This window comes from Larus michahellis, chromosome 1 (genome assembly GCF_964199755.1).
Source record: "Larus michahellis chromosome 1, bLarMic1.1, whole genome shotgun sequence".
Taxonomy (NCBI): Eukaryota; Metazoa; Chordata; class Aves; order Charadriiformes; family Laridae; genus Larus; species Larus michahellis.
The window spans coordinates 92,394,858-92,417,246 of NC_133896.1; the positions used below are offsets into that span (position 1 = coordinate 92,394,858).

Sequence of the window (22,389 nt, forward strand, 5' to 3'; positions counted from 1 at the left end):
TGAGTCAAAGACTGATCTATGCACATAAATGAAAGAGATTCTTTATTTGTATAAAACATCCCCAGATGTATAATCCCCCTCAGAGTTAGGAGCAGAGGCCATTCGAGGCTGTTTGCCATTCAAAGTGCTGGAAGGGAACACCTCACAACAGTATTAGCATAATGTAGTCTTCTAAAAGTTGCAGGCATGCATCTCAGCAGTCATTGGATAGATCAATAAGGCTTTTGAAGAATCATCTTAATCTTTAAGAGCTTTTCTGCTGAATGTGTTGGCCTTACTTGGAATAATAGGCTTGGGAGCAAGCTTTCGTATTGTGGAGTGGGTGGTGGGTTCGATATGTTAACCATCAGTTCAATGGATGAAAATGATTCAGGCCCTCACAGCTGGTCTGCTGTACACGCTAGTTTGTAGATACTGATTGATTTTTATCTTAATGAGGGATCCACTTATCTGATTTGCAGTTTAGGTTTTGCTTTTTCTGCTAATTTTCACTCTCTCCCCTTCTATCTGTAAACAGCTTGATTTTTATTTGATGGCGGCGGGGGGGGCGTGAAATCCTTCCATTGCTTTACAACATTTGCCAGAAAGAAGGATTAGCCTACCAAAGGCCATGTGAATTCATGGATTTAGTGTATTAGATTTTGCTGTGTAAAATGGAAATACTTCTTCAAGTCTATGGTGGCTTCTGAAAGTTTTCTGAAAAAATGTCCATATATTGAGAATGGACATAACAGTTACCCTGGGATTAATACACACGTTTGCCCAGAACAGTATTTTTGCAGCTTCAAAATAGGATGTCGTGCTAAAGCTGTTATGGGGTCTTTACTTTAAGAAGACTCTGATCAGTTACCTCCACATCTTAAGGCTGGTACATGCTAAATTCTGTAATTAATGCAAATGTGAATGCACATTTGAAAAAAGAGTTATTGTCATGGCTTCAGCTGGGATGGAGTTGACTTTCTTACTAGCAGCTGGTACAGCGCTGTGTTTTGGATTTGGGGTGACAAATGGTATTGATAGCATACTACTGGTTTTGGTTGTTGCTAAGCTCTCAAGGCCTTTTCTGCTCCTCACACCGCCCTGCCAGCCAGGGCTGAGTGTGCACAAAAAGCTGGGAGGAGACACACCTGGGACAGCTGACCCCAACTGACCAAGGGGATATTCCATGCCATGTGACATCATGCTCAGGATATAAAGCTGGGGGAAGAAGGAGGAAGGGGCGGATGTTTGGACTTAATTGCATTTGTCTTACCAAGTACCCATTACGTGTGATGGAGCCCTGCTCTCCTGGAGATGGCTGAACAGCTGCTTGCTGATGAGAAGCAGTGAATAAACTCCTTGTTTTGCTTTGCTTGTGCATGTGGCTTTTGCTCTACCTATTAAACTGTCTTTATCTCAACCCATGAGTCTTTCCTCGCTTCTCTTCTGATTCTCTCCCCCATCCCAGCTGAGGGGAGTGAGCAAGTGGCTGTGTGCTCCTAGCTGCTGGCTGGAGTCAAGCCACGACAGTTATCCTGCAGGAACAGCACTTCTTTGAGAGCTGTTGTCTTTGTGGTTTCTGTGACTCTCTGTCTCTTATAGAGTCCTATACTTTGGAGCTTGTGCTAGCACAGAAACTTTGGGAGTGCATGGTCTCCATGATTTATGCACCAGTTCCAAAGGTGCTGTGTGGGTCTACAGAGCAGGTACAAGGCCCTGAGAGACAAAAAGACGTTCCTCTTACATGTATGGAATGTGCACAAGCCGTTTGATTAATTGGCAATATGGCTGGAAGGAGTGGTAAGGAAGCTGCATAATTCTCTGTTATTCTTCTGTTCCCTGGCACGGTCAAATCACATCAGTCTTCATAGTTGCAGGTGTCGTACAGTGATGACTCTGAAGCAATCACAGTCATGTTTCATTATTAGTTATCCTTATCACCAACTTTTTCCTAATAACTAGCTTTCCCTTGCTCCGTTTTGGTGTTATTTTGCATTCTCCATGGCCAGGGAAAAAATTATTATTCACTTTTCCTTTTATATACTGAAAAGTCATTATCTTGTCCCTCTTGAACATCTTTTCTCTGGACTAAATAACACTCTTTTACTGTTTCCCAATGAGCTTTATTTTCAAGGCATCCATTCATTTTTTGTTCTTCTCTGTTCTTGCCTATGTGTTTTTTGAAATGCATTGTCTGTCAACAGGGAACTGCTGAGGCTGAAATAGGATCTATCAGTTCAACCTGTTTTAAAAAAAATAAAAATACTTACTATACCATAAGTAACTGTGTTGTCTAATACCAGCATGTTATTTAAAAGCTGTACTCTGATGCATTTACTGTTGCTCTTAAGGTCAGTCTGAAACTTACTAAAAGAAGTCACTTCAATGTGCTCAGCAGGGCACTCTGGTCACATCTGCAGGCTCCTATAAAAGGCATCTCATCCACCCCTGCTTGCTACATTTCTTTCTCTTCCCTACATCTCTCCATATATGCTCTTGTGGTCACTTTGCTCTGGTAAAAACCTGTGCAGTTCTCTCTCAGTTCTCACTCCAGTCTGCGTAGCTAAATGCTGTAGCAAGCACGAGGTGGTTTTGTTACCCAGAAGCAGCAGTGAGACGGGACTGAGAGGGCAGTAATAGAAAGTAAAGGCATGTCTTTAGCCAACTTCTTAAGTGTTTCCTTGGGTTCAGTCTTGGACGAGAGGGTTATAAAAAGTCAGAGTTTTACCTTCTGATGCTGAATCAGTGATATGTAGAGTCCTCAACCCAACAGAGGTGACAGGAGGGCGCCTCTAATCACAGCAAGTTTTTGCAGGTGCTGCAAACACGGTGGTCTGAACAGGCAGTTATTTACTGCTGCCGCCCTGATGCTCTGGTTGGCTCACATGAAAAAATGGCTGTCACAGTGACTGCCTTGCTTTAACTGCCCTTGTTTAGAGTCATGCACATTTAGATCGGCTTAACCTTTATTTTATACACTCTTACTGAAAACTGCATCCAGTACTATAGTTTCTTCCCCAAATCATCATAGTACATTTCAAATTGATTCAAAGCTGGATAGTGGTATGTAGTTAGCCATTAAGAATATTCTTCCAGTGAGGATGTTTCTAGGGATGTTCTCCCATTGAATATTCTTACCCTAATGTTTCAGTGTCTTTTATTAATGAATAAGATAATAATGGGTAGCACTTCCAGAGGGTGCAGGATCGAAAAGCTGAAACTAAACAAATTCATGCTATAAATTCTTTCCTAACTATGTACCATTTAACTGGATGTCTTCATTCTGGTCTGGATTAGATGTTGAAGCTTGTCTGCACTGTAGGGGAACTCCTGTTAGATGACTCCCTACAGATAGTTCTGTCTGGTCTTGACCCATCTACTACTTTAAAATCTAAAAGTTCAACGTGAATTTTTGACACTTATTTAAAGATGTAAATCAGGTAGCTTATATGTAACTGGGCCAAGATAGAGCTTTTAGTTCTCTTCAGGGTTTCTTTTTCCCCAGTTACCATAGACTCCACCTGTTTTACACCTATTACTTATACTGTGCCTTCCTATTTTGACTTGGTCCTTTATTCAAGGTCAGAATATTATCTGAATTTTACTGCTAATTTTCTGCATGTTTTCTCAAAGACTGTCTCTTGTCAGTACCTTTGCTAAAAATCATTCAAGCCATGTTGCCTCTGTTACTTCAAAATTCTATCAAATCATATTCTGAGATATCCTCTTTTTCAGTTTAGACATATCCCATCTTAAAATTCATTTAGAATACCTCTGTAAAAGTTCCTTTTCCTGGCTCATTGCTTTCAGATCCACCGTCATCTCTCCATACTCCACTGCATCAAATACAATTAGATGTCATCTTTAGTATTCTTTTCTGGTTTATTTCATGTCTCACTAGTCATCTCCTCAAATATTAAGATACTGATCTTTTCCCACCTTCATGTGAAAAATAGGATGTTCTCGATTGCTTATTTTTCATCTACTTTTCAGCTTGCTTTTCTAGTGAGCATCTCTTCTGTTTTCTTCCCATAGACTTTACAAAAGGGAGAAATCCTTTCTGTAAAGCTAACAGAGCTGTTTTGTAGTCCTTCTTAAAACTCTTGACCTTCTCGATTACAAAATATTGGTCAGGTAGTTGATAATAACATTTCTATGGTATGTCCGTGTTGCATAAGTTATTTTGGGGGTATGGTAGCTCTTTTCGCTACATATTTGTGCAGTGTTTTAAACTGATGAATAATGTTATCTCCAAATTAAGAAGATACTTTTGCGAAAATGTAGTGAATACTGACAATGAGTTAATTAAAATGTATTCTAGCAACTAGCTGGGAAAAACAGTTTTATGTCATGGGGATCTACCAAATATGCCTTCCTGGAAAAGACGGTTCCTATAGGCTTAGAAGGAGCTTTCTCCCAGTTGTTCATTTAACTAATAAATAATACTCTGAACGTATTTTCTTCCAAAAGTAAGTAGGAATAACAGTAGAAATGAAAGAGATTTAGTCCTGACAGTAATTTCTATGAATAATCAGACTTGAGAGGGAGATTAAGCCTATAATTATTTTTCTTATGCATTATCAATGAAGGAAAAGCTACAGGAAACTGTGTATATATGGTTTTGCATAGATAATGTTCATAAAAGAGTAGGACCTCCGTCTGCACTATAAGCATATATTGTTAAAAAGATATTGGAAATTTGTAAAAGTTAAAATACTTGTGTGGGGGAGTTGTCTCTTGATTTTTAGCTATAAAATATAAAGTATGGTTTAAAGACTTCTTTAGAGAGCACTTGAAATTCCTAATATTGGTGGAGGGAGGTGGGAGGAGAATTGATATTCTTCTTTAATAGGAACCTAAGCACTATTGCTGGAGAGCAAGGAAGGAAAGAAATGAAAATTACAAGTTTTCTTTTCATGTTCAAATCTTAATGAAATTTATAAAATGAACAAGCAAAAAATAAATGATAAGTTAATATATTTTTTACAATGTAAAGCTTTTCTAATACAAAGAGGTGGGTGGGGCAAGGAAATTTCAGTCTCTATAGTCCTTGGAGATAAATCAGACTTTGTAACTATTTGTAATTGATCCTACTATCTTAGGTTTTCAAGATCAAAGCTGTGCAACTGGCAGGAAAACTTCTTCCAGCCTTCAACACACCTACGGGTATACCATGGGCAATGGTGAATCTGAAAAGGTAATGAATTTTCTTTTGTCGGGAAGTGCGTTGTTCCCCCTCCACCCAACTTAAAATTAGTAATGGCTTATGTCAGGTTTTTTTAATAGTGGAACTGTAGAAGATGTAGACAAATTGGCATTCCTGGCACTTCAGAATAATTTTAATAGAGTTCAGAGCATTCTGTCTCATTAACTGCAATAAATTGTGACCATGATTTTTTTTTTCTCCTGATTCAACATGACATTGGAACATACCCAGTGTTATTATGCCATGTGTTGCTCTAGAGCTTAATTATTGGTTCTTTAGTCATTAAAGACCTACTAAAAACCAAAATTGTTTGCAGTCCATCGTTGAACGTACTGGGTTTTATGTACTGTGTGAGCTGTATGTTACCTTTAGAAGACTCACAATGTTTGAGAAGATGATGGGACTCTGAAGATATTAATTCATTTTACAGTTCAGTTTAGGTATAAAGGCTAGTGTGCTGAAGTCCACTATGGTCCATGGAGATGGAGAGGCTCCTTTAGATGGCGGTTCAGGTCAGACACTGAATTAGATGAGCTGCGTTGCCTTGGGGAAGAGACTTGCCTTGTTTAATTTATCTTGTATTGCTTGTTCAATGCTGGGATTTCCCTCAGAGTTTGAGAGAACGTTTTTGGTGCAAGCTGCTTTTTAAATTTTTGTTATGTTCTTAAACAGTAGCTGAATTGGGATGCATTTCTAGATTGTGTGTGCACTTACGAATTCGCGATAGTAAATAGCAGAGAGTTTTTGAATTGTTTTAAATTGTTCTCCTTTTAGGATAGGTATTTGTTGTGCTTTGTTAGACTGCGAAAACGTTTGGGACTACTTTGAGAGCATTAGCTGTAGGTGCCATTTTGTGATCAGGAAATGATCCTCACTTTGTCACTCCTTGGGTGAAGACCATGGAGCTGTGGTTTGGAAGAATATAGAAACCTTTGCTAAACAGTTGTTATTTTCATATGAACCTTCGTATTTTATATGAACCTTTACTTGTTCTAGGTTAACGGTTGGACTTGATGGTCTTAAAGGTCTCTTCCAACCAAAACGATTCTGATTCTTTTGGTGCAGGGCCTCACCAACTTTGCCGGCTTTTCTCCGCTTTGCCTGTGCTGCGTTTTCCAGTTTTTTGGGCCTCTGTACAATGAATGTTATTGGGTTAAATTTCCCTGCACACTTTCCGTGCAGTGTTATGGTTTACTCAGTCCTGTGTTCTTCCTGCGGTTTCATACAGCTTGAAATTCCTCTGTGAGTGAGCTTTTTTTTTTAATTTTTGCTTTGTTTAGCCCAGGCCCGCACTGTGATTCCAGTGTGTTTGAATGGCCCAGGTGGCCATACTCCTTGAGCAGCACAGGCATCTGGTTCACTGGCTCGAGCGACATAGATGGCGAGGTTTAAGAAGCTGCAAGCAGTAGATGCATGGATACTTATCAGTACAACACGTAGGTCGGGCGTCAGAGCACAGTCAGGAAGGCAGGAGCAGGGAGGAGGATTTGCTGTAGGCAGAGGGAAAAGGATTGGAATGCCAGAAATTTCCTGTATGCTGGTATTGTTTATGCATTTACTCTATCAGTCTCTTGGTAATGTACAAAACCAGCCAGCATCACAGCGGTGACAGAAAATAGTGGCTGGCATGCTGGGGGGGACAGTGATGGTAGCAGGCGTATATGAGAATGCTTACCGTGAGGCTGACAGGCAGTGAAAAGAGAAGACCTGAAAGAAATATTTGCAAAATTATTGACTTGTGTTTTATTAGCTTTTGTATTCGTAATTAAATGCTTAATTTCACTTTTTATCACAGCTGTACCTAAAAACCCCTGAGACAAGCTATGATTCTGTCTCTCTACGCTCTGTAAACAGTGGTTACTGTATTTTTAAAGGTGGTGTTCTGTCTCAGGTCAGAGCTACAAATACTGTTCCATTACCAACACTTTTCCTTTACATTTCCTCTTTCTAATTTATAATTTAAAAAATACGTAAGAAGACATTCCTAATTGATTGTGGTCTTACTGATAACGGGAATCTTTTATGTGAGGAATTGGAAGTAATCTCCAGGAAAATGTAGTTAACTTCAGAAATTAAAAGACCCGATCCTGAAAGGTGGTGAAAACTCCCATATTAGATTAAACCAGAGTTTAATCTGGTTTAATCATAGAAGTTATGACTTAGCAAGATGGTATCTCTTACAGCGCAAAAGATATGACGTATATGTTATTTTCTGTTGATTCTTTGGGAGCCTGAGGAACTCATAATATTCCGCCTACAGTAAACATACTGTTTTCCTATGTAGATACAGATAGGGCCCGGTCCCAATCTGCTGGAGTGTCTAATACTGACTTGAAGCGCATCCCACACAGGTAAAGGGAACACGGCAGATGTTTGGCAGAATAGGGAAGCGAATGCTGCCACCTTGAGAAGTACACTTGTCTCATCTGATAATTGCTCTTGATTCTTGTTCTTGGGAACATCCAATGAACAAACAACAGTCAGGACTGTGCCAGTGCTAAGTCATTATATTTCTGTGACATCAAGATATTACATCTTTTAATCACAGGAGTTTTTGTTGATGAGGTTAGGGTATCTTTTTTCCAAAAAGACCCAACCAATGAACCAACTGATAAATCAAACCACAACTCCTGTAATCATAAGTACGGGTTAATATTTTGCTGTTACTTGTTTGATTTCATGTGGTCGTTGTTAACTAGTGCTGTGTGCAGTAATTCTGAATTTTTTGTTCTTTTCTCCCTCTTTTATGCGTGCCTGTTGGAATTCAGTGGCGTGGGTCGAAACTGGGGCTGGGCTTCTGCTGGTAGCAGCATCCTCGCTGAGTTTGGTACTCTGCACATGGAATTTGTCCACCTCAGCTATTTGACAGGGGATCCTGTATACTACAACAAGGTGAGGCTGAAATTCAGTTTTTAATCATAAAAGCGTCCTTTATACTGTTTCATCATAAATTGCATTAAAGGGGAAGTACTTTCTATATTGCATTCTATTTGCATTCTCGGTAGCAGGTGAGTTTTTTCATCCTTGTATCTCTGTTACCAAATAGGTGACTTTTTCAAGTAGAAATTTACGACAACACAAGTTTTCTTATTTGTCTCAGCATAGATTTAAAAATCGTAATTTTTAAACTTGTTTATGTGAGCAGTCCTTTAAAAGCAAAAATGTACTAATCTGCAGGAAGCCCTCAAGAAAGTTTCTGGGTTCAGATTAAGAAAATTTACTACTAAAAAAAAATAATAACAAATTAGATGAACGTTGTTAGTGGTGATCCTGATTCTTGATTTAATTTAGGTCATGCACATTCGGAAGTTACTTCAAAAAATGGATCGTCCTAATGGACTTTATCCAAATTATTTGAATCCAAGAACAGGCCGGTGGGGTCAGCGTAAGTATTTTTATTTTATTCATTTCTAATTAAAGCTCTACTTCTTATTTTGTTGCTGAGTTGGAGATCAGAAAAATTATTCTGTAGAACATGAACGGCATTGCTTGAAAACATGCAATGTCGGATTACTTAGACTTGAGATCTCCTGAAACCAATTTTTTGCCTGTCGCTCTCTGAAGTCACGCAGCTCGATTTTTTTACGGTAACTTTCTGAAAGCAGCTTCCTACTAAATCTGGTTCCTATCCGTACTTTTATCAGTCAATAAAATCTTCAGTAATAAAGGATGAGGCTGAAAATAGTTTCCTCATTTGATTTTGTTCCTGGTTTTGTTCTGCAAACCATCTGGTTAGTGGATTACTGTAAGGTAATGTATAAGTAATGCATGTTTGTGGTGGTTAAATTTGAGCTGGTATTAGGAACTGACATTTACAAACATCATTGTTCTATTTAGTGCCATTTGATGAACCTCCCAATAGATCCTGCTGTTATCAATGCAACTTGTGTAAAAAAAAAAACTAAATAAAGACTTTGGAATGAAAAGAAAAAAATTGGTTTTGTTGCTGACAATGTAAGTGGAGAGATAAAACATGAAGTTAGAGACACAAATATGATTCCTTTTATTCAAGTGGTTCTTCGAAGAAAAGTTCAGTGCTTTCATAGTGGGTGTAAAAGAGAATTCTTTTTCTTCAAGGTTTCTGTTCCTGTTTCTTTTATGAATGCAAGTTTATTTAGGAAAAAGAAGCAAGATTATCTATTTGTGTCCTGTTTGACATCATTGACAGGTTTCAGGGATTTCAATAGTTGGCTGTAAATATCCAGCAGAGCATGTTCTGGCTTGCAAACTGAGAATTTGCTTCTGACTTTATGTCTGGTATATGAGGGAAATGAATGCAGCTGTCATTGCAGTGACTGTGAACAGAGTTGTCTAATCTGATCATTCAGGCCAAAATTCTCCCCAAATAGTCTAATATCTTTGAGTGAATAGTGACACCTTCTGAGACAGACATGTGGATTGATGAGTAGAGACAAATTTAGGTTTAACGATGCATTCAGAAAAAAGAAAGTGAGCAAATACAAATACTCATCTATTATTTATTCGAAAGACAATTTTATATTGTTCTGAAATATTTTTTTCTATTTTTTTTGTATTCCTAACCAATTGCTCTGCTACTTTTATCAAAAGCAGTCTCATGTGGCCTATCACCACAATTCTTTAGGGGCTTTTTGTCATTTGTAAAAATAATGCTCAGAATTAGCAGCTCTTGGGAAGAATTGTGATCACTGAGAATAAACATACAGTGAAAATTTTAATTTTGCAGAAATTTGATGGAGCTCAGACATACAATTTAAATGAGTTTTGAAAGATAATGCATTTAGGACTAAAGTTTAGGATTGCAGGCTGAGACTTAAGTTCTTAGGATAAAAGTAAATGCAACTTTATAGAGCCTTTAATTTTTCTGTGTTGCTCATTAGCCACAAACTTATTTCCTGGAATTTGGTGGTTGGTTGGTTTGTTTGTTTGTTTTGAGCAAATAAGCTTCCAAGTGCAGATACAGATATTCTGGTAGTGTTTCTAAGATATCTCCAATGCAACAAGCATTTGTAAGCATATCTTGAAAAGTTTTGTGAGGATGAGAGAGCAAGAATCCTTAATTCTGTTTTTCCTGCCACAAACCAGGATGGAACGATGAGAAACTGTCTTTGTTGTGTGTCCCTGATAGATCACTCTTCAGTGACTATTTGCAGAAATTTCAGAAATTACAGTAAAGGTACACAGGCACTGAAACACCGGACGTATGAGCTGGAACAGCTGAAGTTTAGGAATTTTTCTCCTGATTCTGCTGCAGAGATCGTATCCTGCATCACAGAAGTCAGTTAAGTAAGGGTGATGCCTTCACAGGCTACATCTCAGTTCACTAGAGGACTCATGTCAGAGTCCACAATACTGACCTGAGTCACGTTGTTGGTATTAAGGGCAGGCAAGGCTTTTATGTCCTCCTCGGAAGGTGATTTCAAAGAGCATTGTGTTTGGCTTGTTCTATGCTTTAGAACTGAAAAGACTGAGACAATGGAAGGTGTACCAAAGCATAACTTTGCTTCTTTCAACTTCTGGGAAAGCTGCCCTTTACATCTTTGCTGTGACCTTTAGTTTGATGCATCTTATCTTGCACGAAGTACTTACTCCAGATAGTTTCTGAGAATTATTTCAGAACTCTATTTGCCTAGATACTGGTAACTCTTGAACCTGACCTTTCTGGGTTTCTGGGTTTTCTTTTTTTTTTTTTTTTCCTCTTCTCTTCCTTTTAATATTCTTTTCCCTCCTCAGACTTTTTTGGCTCAGTTCTTGTTAGGTTTTCTGTTAATCTGTACAGGGTTCCAACTAAATCACGAGGGGTGGGAAATAGGTAAAATAAATCTACATAAATACATACGTAAATACACTGTTGAAGAAATATGGGATTTAGCTGCAATATAGCATCATTCTAGTGGTTGGTTTATTTTCTATTTCTGTACCCATCATTCTAGCGGTGGGTATATCATCATTCTAGTGCTGGGTACCTTTATTCAAAGTAGTAAAAATATCAGTGATGTGCACATAGCAGTCAGACTAATTAATGTCATTACTACCAGCTAATTATCCAGAGAGTATTAAACAAAATATATAATGGAAGAATCAATTTAGGTCAAGTTTTCTTAGCAGTTCTAGGGTTTTTTTAACATTTTTTTTTTTTTTTTTAAAGAAAAAAGTTAGGATTTGAATAGAAAAAAAATACACTTTTGTGTTGTTTTTCTGTTTAATTTTGTTCTAACTGGTTGATAACTTGAATACTTAAAGACAATTCCTTTTGCAAGACAGATTTGTGGAGGAAAAGAGAAGTCTCAAACATTTTCTGTGGTTTTGGTGTGGCCCCATAGGACTGTATCTCTAGTTGCAACAAGAATTTTGTGGAAAAATCTCAATACCTTCTACTTTGATACTTGATGCAGTATTTTGTTACCTTGTTGGAGGTATTTGCACAAGGAGCCTAAGCACATCCTCATTTTGTGTTTTTAACCAAAAAAGTCCACAAGGATTGCATCAACTTTGACTAGCAATCCCAAGTATTAAATGTGCCTTTGCAATACCCCATTTAGAAATCTTTCCTTCCTTTTTTCTCTTTGCTCTAGAGATCTGTTCAGTAATTTATGCTGCCATATAAGTAACTTCTTAGCACATGTAAGGTCTCATAACATATTGCCTTTCTTTTTTTTTAATCTCAGATTTTGCACAATCTAAATATCATGTTGTCCGTCGGAACCTTGTATGAACTGGATAAAACTCACAAATATGAAGTTTATATCTCAGCTACTGGTGTTGGTAAAGTAGATAATAAAATTCAGTGCTAGATTTTATGGAAGGGGAAGGTGATATTTATTTGTTTAGAGAGTCATTAAGCCAGTTGATTTTTACCTACTCTCATTTTCTCATAAGTTTAATTCACTCATACTCAAAGGTACCAAAACATGTCCAAGTTGTCTGGACTCAAAGGAGAAGGGGACGCTGGCTATCCAGTCCTCTTCACATATCTAGGGTTCTCGAATGACGATGATGAGCTAATTTTTGGGCAAATCTTCTAGGCTGATTGTAGATCACCAATTGTTACAGGGTTTTTCTAAGCCTCAGAATATTTCTGTCTTTAGCTTCCACAGATCTTAGGCCATGTTGCTGTGTCTTGTCTGTTTCTCCTCATTTAAATATGTGTTTAAAATACATGCCCCTCATCTGTTTTCTTCTTCGGTCGGAGGAAGGAGAATGGGGTATGTGAGGTGCTGCAACCTTGTTGCCATTCTCCTGGTGTTAGGATTCAGGGTCTTCAGCTGACGAGTCACTTCTGCTGTGGTTTGATCTATCAGAGTGGAGGCCTTTGGGTCTTGATACCAACAGCATGTTCTGCAATTTCGCTGCTGGGGAGTGATGTTCTGGGGACAGTGCCCTGTGACTTACAGACTCTCCTTTTCACTCGTTGTTCTGATGGTGCTTACAAAGAATGTTTTCATTCAAACAAGACAATGTTTCTGTTAAAAATTACCTAAAAAGGTATGATCAATAAAGTAACTTACCAGGCAATTGGTAATTATGATTTCGTCAAGAAGGGTGTGACCATAGCTTCCAGGTTATTAACAAGATGGAGAGATGAGTAGTCATCTAGTGTCACATAAATCTAATCTATAGCCAAATCTTCGTATTGTTTACACTTCTATGAATATACATTTCCATGCATTTGACGTAGCACTTGAAGAATTGTTCTGGTGACAGATTACTTTTTTTTCTTCCTGCCTCGTGAAGCAGCAGCAACCAGGGTCAGGAGCCACAGCAGGCAGGGCTGCACAGGGACTGCCGTTCCATCCCATCGATGTTTTTCCATTTGAATGCCACAAAACCCAATCCTAAAAACTGCCGGGCGAATGGCTTACTAGTCACTGCTAAATCCCCATGCTTTCCAGTGGAAATGCTTCATAATACAGCTGTACATGACTGGGCCCTAACTGCTGTGTAGCAAGAATTGAGTTTGTTATACCCAGGAGGAGGAAAATGATGTCATCTGTAGGCTAAATATTTGTGTTTGAGCATATAATGTGCAGGTATTATTACAGCATGAGTGGCATGACAGACAGCTTTTTAATGGGTTCGGCTCAGGATTTGTCATCTCACTGAGGCTTTTGCTAGAAGGCAGAGCTATAATGCCCACAGGAATGTTGACAGATTCAATTTTTACTTATGAACTGAGATGATGGTCCAGTAGGAACAAGTGATTTACAATACCTCTGCCTTGGGGTTTCAGTTTCTGCAAGACTGAAAGGAAAATAGCTGTCAAGAAGCATATTCTAACCTCTCACATGAACCTACAGTTAACTTTGTTAGCTTTTGGTTTTACTTAGTGAGTAGTTGGTTTGATGTAAGCATCACAACTTTGAATTTAGATTATTTTGAAAAACAGTGACAGTGCTTTCTAGAGAAGCCTGCTGAGAGATGTAACGACTAGAATTTTGATTAAAAGCAAGAGATTTCAGAATTATGGAAATTAATTTGTAATGAAGAAAAATTATTTTTAGAAAAATGAAAATATGGTGAGAAAATCTAATTCTAATTCACACTTGCGAACAGTAGAAAGCAATAACAAAGGAAATACCAATCGGCATGTTATTACCAAGTCAGGACATGCCACACGTTTCCGTAAATTGCGCGTTCTTCCTTTCTACTTTTCAATACCAAGAACAAATTATTGCATTTCATCTGGTTCCAACATCTCTTGCAAGTAATAATGTTACTGAAGGGGAACTCAAATCGCTCTGGTTTCACATCTCGCTTCCTGTAGTTGGGCTACCTATGGACTTACCTGGGTTGGTTATGTAAGAAAGTTGTGTCAGTTTAACTAAAATTGTGTTTTAGTCTATATATGGCTTCCATCTGCAAGAAAATAAGCAGAGATATCTATTCTGTGTTAGCCTTCTGTGTTTATTACACCTTAGCGATATGGGAGCACATTAACAAGTTACTGTAAAGTAAGCTAATATGTGAATTTATGGTGTATGAGCTGAGCATTACTATTAGGAATGTAATAGCAGATACTGCAATTACCGTCACTTAATGCTGATGTGATGAACATTCAGACTGCAGTCTGTTCTACAGTGCTGTGTTTGTGTCTCCTACCGACAACAAGCCCCTTTAGTCAGACTTGCAAGTGGACTAAGTTAAAAACCTGATGAGGGGTACTCTGTCACCACGTTTACTAGGACTCACCAGCAATGTGTCATCGGTCCACATATGTGTATTTAATGCACTAAATTTAAATGCTGTCTTTCGTGTACAAAGTGATGACGAGCCTCTAAAGACAGATAAGAGAATTTACACAGGTATTTAGCCTGCCTTCTTACACACTGCCGTAGCACCTTAAGGGGATATTCTCACTTTCTTGCAGTTCCCTGCATCTGTTACTACAGAGAAAGTAGAGGCGCAACCAAGGTGGCTGAAAGGGAGAAATTTATATCCTCTCTTTCCCAGTTGTTTGTGCTGTAGACTAGTCCTTAAATAAACCAATGCAAATTTCTTTGTGGATGTGCATATTTCAAGTTTCTTCAGGTGGTCTTTCGTTTTCAACACTAACTGCTTAAATTAAATCAAACCAAGCACTTTTAATTTTAAAATACTATTTAGAGAAGGCTTCCATGGATTTAATTTAACTGGATTAGATTTACACTTCCGTTAAAATGGTGCAATCTTCACAGGTAGGAAAAGCAATAAAACCAATTTTAAATTACTGTCATTAAATCAGAGCAAATATTGGGTGAATACTCCTAAATTTTTATGCCTGCCTGTACATCTGGTTTTAGTCTAATGCTCTTGGGCTGAGCTAGGTAATTAACTGAACTGCTTCATTTAAACTGTTGCAACTAATAGACAAACCATGAGTAATACACCCTATCTATTTTCATTTGTGATATGACATTGTAGCAAATACATAACACCATCTGTCTATATTTATTTGTCAGTATTTAAAGGAAAATCGAAAATTAATTTGATGTAAATGTAATGCACTTTGTTAAAGATTTTAAGAAAGCCACTGCATCCAGCAGACTTGAAGACCTGGGCATTCCTCCTTCCCACCTACTGAAGCTCAGCCAGGTAGAGATGTCTCCATCCCAGTCCGATGGATGTGGTTGGCTGCTGTTCCCATTTGCAGGTTTGGGCAGTAGCGAGGCTGAGGGATGTATCCTAGAGAGCTGCATGCATACGCTAAAAGGACACTAACGCAGCTGCCCACACAGGCTGCCACCGACAGCCTTTACTGGCACAGCTCACATAAAATATACGTACAGGTGGCCAGGTCTTGCTCTTCCTCCTGATGTTCACCGTCAAGTAGATGCATGCACCCTCACGCTCACGGATCCTTCAAATAATAGCAAAGGCTCCCAGTCTGCCTAATACCCGTGCTTGAACCTTGGACCCTTTATGCAGCCATCGGCTCAGAGCTTGGGTCTTTTCAGACGGAGGTCTCCTACTCACCAGCTCATCCAGCTTGAAGTTAGCTACTGAATCCCACATATACGCGTGCATTTAGGATTGAATTCACTGGGGAAAAATGAATACGCATGGGTCTTTCTGGTTGCTGACACAGACCTAGGGCCCTGTGACCTGCAGCCCCTCTCTCCGGCCGTCGGCACTCTGACTCTGTAGCACACATCCCAGTCCCTCCAGCTCCTGCACCCAGACCTCTCTTGCATGCCAGTCTCTCCAAGTGCTGGCACCTAGACCTGCAGGCTCTGTGACCCACGGTCTCTGCTCCAGCTGCTGATGTTTACACCTTGTTTACACCCATAGGATAGTGAGTGGGATTACACACAAAAAATACAGGATTTATGATAATACGAAGATAAAGCTGGTAGGGTGCAGGGCTCAGATGAGCGTGTTGATCGGCAGCCTGTTTACATGCAACCAGGCCCTTTTAACCCACCTCCTCCCCATTTTTCCCTTGCTCGTTCCTCCGCAATCTACCCTGATCCTTCCCTTTCGCCCTTCCCCTAAATATCTGAAGCCGTAGGCCAGGCCCTTTCTGCTGTTCCATAAATACATTTTGCACAGTCCTGCAAGTCCCCTCAAATACCTCATAATGCTCATGACAACCCTTCTTATCAGTGACAAAGTTCAGGTTGGCTCTCCAAGGCTGTGCCCGAGTAGTTCCTTTAATGGCCCATCAATCAGTAGCTAAAGAGTTCTGGTCTGTATTATTGGCTGTTACCACCTGCTCGTTAAAGTCTGTGTGTTTAATTTACCAATTTCCTTGTCATTTGTTATTTCTTTTAGACTGAATAGTCCTTAACCAGATAACTTGATGAAGGTGCTCTGGCATTCTGCTTGTTCCCCGCATGTCAGAGTGCTGAGAATAATCGCCATGTCAGCTGAAGGATGCCATCCTGGCAGTGTGAGCTCTAATATATAGGAAGAGTGGCTCTCTTGAATGCAGACTTTCAAAAGTGCTGCAGAGATTGATAAATAAATCACTATTTCGATCACTATTCTTGGGACTTTCATTGTTAAAATTACGCAAGAAGCCCCTTCTGTCAGTCTTTACATCTGCCTCTGGGAGATTAAAACCCTTGCAGACTGCAAGGTGAAGTGAATAATACTGAAAAATGAAGTGGTCTTTCCAAAGATTAAAGAAATACTGAAGAGAAGTATTTCAGATAAAAATATAAATGTAGCATAGATTAACAGGTTGATAGTCTGGTTATAATAGGTAGTGAGAAAGACGCTAGTGTTGGAAAGTTCTTGTCTTTGAAGCTGCTGGTGTTCTTTAACTATGAAGGTACTTTGCATTTTCTACCCCCCAACCTTACATTGTTTGTTTATTTACTAGATGCCTTGTTTAGCAGAAGTAGTTTCTTAAATTATATCTGTTAGTACCCCCACGTGCTCTAGGCAACACTGAGAAACCGGAAACCCCAAGTCATGAAAAATCAAATTGTGAAATGTAACATCAAGTTCCGGCAAAACATCCATAACCTAAAAGAAAGTGAAGGGAATTGCATCAAGTAAGCCTGTATTTTCCAAAAAGTCTTTTACAAAACGTTTCAGATAAATACCTTAAATTTGGACTTGTGGATAATAGTTTCTAATGCTTTAATTCTTGAGTGATTTTTTTTTTTCCCCCTTTCGCGTAAGGAAGATATTTTCTCTCTCTTAAATAGAAATGGTGCAGGATTAAAATAATTATTTTTATCCATTGTAAAAGTACTTGTAGAACTAGTTCCCAGGCTGACTTCATCTTTGCACATTTATTTGATTTAGCAAGTAAATTTCTTTTTTGATTTGTTGTTGGAACATCAGTTATAGAACTGGAGATTTGTGATCTATGTGGTGGTTAGTTTGGAGATTAATGCAAGTGTTTATTGTGGTCGAGTTTTTTATTTTAAATCTGCTTTCAGTTGAGTACATTATGAACAAATAAAAATACAACATGATTTCCAGACTTCCAGCAGTAGGCATGCGTGTATCAGTTGCAGATGAGGAGGTGGGGGTGGTTCTCTGCTGTTTAATTTTCTTTCCGATCTTGGCAGATGTCCTTAATTTTTCTTTCCAAAATATTCTGTCTTGTTCTGTATTTAGAAGCATGCATGTGTTTTGAATATGAAATAATCTATGTAATCTCTGATGGGGAATTCCCCTTGCCCTTCTGCTTTATAACCATATACAAATGTAATTATCTGTGTTCCAAGGAAAGACTGCATTCAAATTTGATGTTCGTTAAAAACTAAGAGCAAGTTAATCTGTTAAAACTTTGTTTTCCTGAAATACATCAGAGCTGTGTATTACAGGAAATACAGTTTTATAAGTCTTCAAGGTTAGACGTTTTGGTGGTCTGTTGAGCAAGATGCTGAAAAAGCTAAACAAATAAAAGGTTTGTTTAGTGTGTTAAAGGTTCTAGTGTTACTGAAGGTTAAAAATGTATATGAATTATGCATTTGAAAGGGAGTGTCTATAAATAATTCGTAAAGATAGGATTTGGATATGGTATAACTGAGATTTGAAAGTGCTTGCATGCATTGCTGTGGAAAGAGACGAAAATTTTATTTTGTTGCACTGCCAAACTGCAATTTTAGAGCATGATCTTGGTGGGGAGTGCATCAGTATCTAGAATTTGAAATCTGTCCCACAACAGCTTTAACATTTATTTTTCTGACTGTAAATTCAGTAAATTAATCTATATTAACAGAGTTCAACATGTCTTAGAGTACCGCCTTATATTCTTGAGAGTTTAAATTGTTGGCTTTGAAGACTGGTAACTTAAATGTTTGGGGACTAAAAAGGTATCCTTTGACACATGCCCAGTAGATTTTTAAAGTTTGAGCTCCTGTGAATCTCGTTATTTCTTTAATAATTGATTTTTGTATTGGTGTCTCTATATATCTAAACGGTATTTTTGAACTGTCCTTGACTTACTCATTTCCTATCAAAGGAAAGCATACCAAAGTCCAATTACAAAGTTGTTACAGCCTTATTACAGTTATGTGTTTTTATTTTATTTCTTCTACATCACTTATTTGTTGGAGGCTGTTTATATTGACATTCTTTAGAGCACTGGTACATTTCAGGTGACATAAAATAGTCTATTTCTTTTCATTCTGTCTTCAGTATGTGGGACTTCATACTCTGAATTATGTGTGGAGATGTACCTTTTGGTGGTCATGTGAGAAAGATTTCCAGTTTGGTGACATTGAGGGGAGAGAGTTGATAGTTTCATTTAGTGGACGTTGAATGTATTTTCCTGATGGGTTCGTTTAATCGTGAAGTGCCACTGGGAGCTGGACTGTCCTGTATCAGCAAGGTAAAATACCATCTCATTCTGGAGATCTATGTGAAGACAGAGCTGATCTTTGGAGATCACACTGTAGCACTTTTTGGCCTCTATGGACAAAAATAGGAGCGGGATGGTGATGAATGCAGCCCGACTGTAGGGTGTGGTAACTCCGTCTCAGTCATAGAGCAGGGACTGAGTAAGTCTTACAATCGGCACAATTTCCTAGCGCCTGCAGAGTGACCAAAACTTCAGCTAGCTGTGTGCGCAATTTCAAGCATATGTCATAAGAAGAAAAATAAGAGGTACATAGATACAAGTCTAGGAGAAAGAAACATGCAGAGTAGCCTGGATTTATATTGCATGTGGTATAATCCACAAACACATCAAAAACAGGGAGTGTCTTTTGTTGCTTCTTTCAGTTTTTTTTGACTGTCAGCATTCATGTGGTTTTTATATATATATATACACACGTACATATATGCATATGTAAACTCCTATGGTCTTGATACAACTTGACGGGAGAGGGCAAAGTTGTTGACAGTAGTTTTGCCAGCTAATTTTGCATAGATGGATGTTGGGCTAGATTTAATCTAATAAAGGCTTTCTCTCTCCCTTTTTCCTGGTTTTAATGTGTAAGAAGAGAGTTGAGATCTTACAGGATGACTAACGTGAATAAACTAAAGCTTGTAATGACATTAAGAGCTTCTCAATCCCCCTATATAGAAACTATTATTCAAAAAGGGACTCTGGGTTGTGGGCGCATGCCTACAGCAGTATTAGTTGTAGCAGGAAGGTGTTACCATGCCTTAGCTGTATTTTCAGAGCCACCTTGTCAGTGAAAAAAGTCATCAGAGGTAAATGCGTACCTGACTTCCCATCAATCCACTGCAAACTCCAGCATTTTACTTAAAGCTTCCGGTGCAGCTGGGATTTACACTGACTCCAAACTTGGCAGAGGGGCAGGTGTGCTTCATCCGGGTGACTCCATTGGTGAGTGCAGTATTCTGGAAAAGACAACATCAGGTGATAAAGGGTAACTTTACTTTTCACTAAAAGCACCAATGCAATGGTCTAATGTGTTTTTAATTTTCGCATGTGGACTTGATGTATTTAGTTGATCGATCTTTAATTTGTGAACGTGTCTTCGGAGAGATGACCTAAATCTTTCCAGAATTATAAATAGTAGCTGGAATGTTTTGAAGTTTCAGGGAGTTTGAATACAAAAAGGAAAATACTTGCTCTAGCTGTGAATTTCTGAGTGTGAAAGGAGAAACTGTTGTAAGATATCAAATTAGGATACTCCTTTGACATTCCAGAATCATAAACTACATTCAATTCGAAGATGCATTTGGTTCTAACAACATGAGTTGCCTAAATATATGTATTAGTTGGGCTAGTTTTACCTGCTGGTCTGTGTCAAATTATTTCTGTTGTCTTTGCACACACTTGAATTGTGCAAGTTTGAGAATTTTAATCTTTAGTTTCATAATCATTATAGTTCTAGGAAGTCATTTTGCTTAATTTTATTATACAAGAAAGTGGTAGCACTTACAGTTAAGATTGCTCAACGCTTTCTTCCATTAAGCGATTATGTTTTCAGTTTCTTGTAGCTGCCAAACTTCAGCTCTTTCAACTGGAATATTCTGTCTGACTCAAGTTGTTTTGTTGGGTTTTTTTTAAATAGCTTTGACAAAAATGCTTCAGCCATTTCTAAATGAAGCTAGAGGTGGAATGTGATTCTACCCAACTAAAGTTTGTTTTTTTCTAAGCATACGGTTAAGAAACTCAAGAACCGTCACGTCTTGGATATGAAATAACTGTGGGAATTACGTGTTTCGGGACTGCTTGAGGAGAAAACCATCCATATTGTTTCAAGCCTCTGAAAAATATTCACGTCTACTTTCTCCATATGGAGTACTTAGCTGCTACATTCTCTAGAGTTGTGTGCGCTGAGCAGGCGTGATCACGCATCCCCAGGTTGGGAGGAGCTGAGCTAGGTTTTTTTCTTGTTGCTTGAATCTGTTGCGGCACCAGAGAGTAGAAGGGGAAGCAATGCCTGTTCAGCTGTCTCCTAACTTATAAATGCTTGGCTTTGCAACCTTAACTGTTCTTTGAACGTAGTTCTGTTATGTGACAACCTGCATGTTTTCAGGAAAATTCTCATGCTGGTAACGTGTTCCTTAGTTATAAATGATTCATAGCTGACTAAAAATTGCACCTCCACCTCCTTTTATCAGGGCTGCCTCTGCTGCAGTTAATTTACAAGTGTTTGCACTTTTAAGCTATCCACTATGGCTTATGGCATCCTTAGGTTAAATTTCCACTGTGAATTTGCAGCAGCGGCAATTTCCAGGGCCTCAGCTTTCTGGATTAAAGGATTAGAAAGGGAGCTTGCACCTATTTAGAGCAGCTGAGGGGCACTAAGCCCAACTACATGAAGTAAAGATTGAACGGAAATTTAATCAGAGCCACTCTGAAGACAAACAGAAAAGCAATTCTTTAGAAGTTTCCTGCATGGGGAAAGAGGGCTCCTGCAGCGTAAGGCCAGTTGGTACCCAGAACAACTTATGGTGATGGGCCGTGTGGATTTCTTAATGAAGTTTAATATTGGCTTAATCACTTCACTACTCCCTTCCAGTCACTTACCTTTTCCACTCCTGAACTCCTTTCCTGACATACTGCAATAGCACTAGGTCAAAGATAAGGTGTTTGTGGTCCTTAAGGAAAATCAGCCTCCCCTTTTACTACATTGTTCTTTTGTTGCAGAGTAGTTCTGTACTACTGCTCTTTTGGTTGAAATGACTCAGTAGTTTGCTCATCTTGCTGTTTCCAGTCTATTGGATATAGCACTGTGGGCAGGTTTAAGTCAGTTTTCCTTTACTTTAGAGTCATAACTAACAATTCCAGCTCTAAGACTTGAGTTTCTTTTATATAGTGCCAGATTTCTAATTCTTTGCTTGGTTGTTATCTAGCCGTCTGTACTTTAAAGTATTAAGCGAGCGTTACAGTTGCAAATTCGTGAATTAAAAACGCTATCGGAATAGTTGATTCTCATCTCCCGCTTGTGCTTAGGTCCTGCTAGAATGCTATCTCACCGCACGGCTTTTCAGCACGGCAGCCCGCGCATGCCGGACGTACTTCTGCCCCGCATTTTATTCCGTATTTTCCATTCCGGGCGCAGCAAACGGGGCGTAAGCCGTATTGGGCGCAAAGGCAGGAGGCGAGGACGTGCCCTGGGGGGAGGCAGGGGCTCACGGCCCATCCGCCCCGCGGGAACACCGCGCCGCAGCCTCGGGTGTTGTGGCTGCTGCAGCGGTTCGGGCGTAAGGTGCCGCTTTTGAAACAAGGCCTGGCTTCTCTCTTTATTCCTGCTCGTTGCCAAGAAATGACAATCGAACAATCAAGGCAACAAAGCAGGGAGGGTTTAGCAAATCACGAACTGTTTTTAATTTGCCTCATTAAGTTGCTGTTAACTACTTAA

General features: G+C 38.9%; 1 protein-coding gene across 1 annotated transcript in view; it reads left to right on the forward strand.

Annotated features, from left to right (window-relative positions):
• The window catches only part of MAN1A2 (mannosidase alpha class 1A member 2), a 138,899-nt gene that overhangs the window by 81,537 nt on the left and 34,973 nt on the right, over positions 1–22,389 (forward strand). The window contains exons 6-8 of the mRNA XM_074593251.1: positions 5,082–5,176; positions 7,954–8,077; positions 8,477–8,570. Coding sequence (XP_074449352.1) covers positions 5,082–5,176; positions 7,954–8,077; positions 8,477–8,570 — 313 coding nt within the window. The remainder of the gene's footprint in view (positions 1–5,081; positions 5,177–7,953; positions 8,078–8,476; positions 8,571–22,389) is intronic.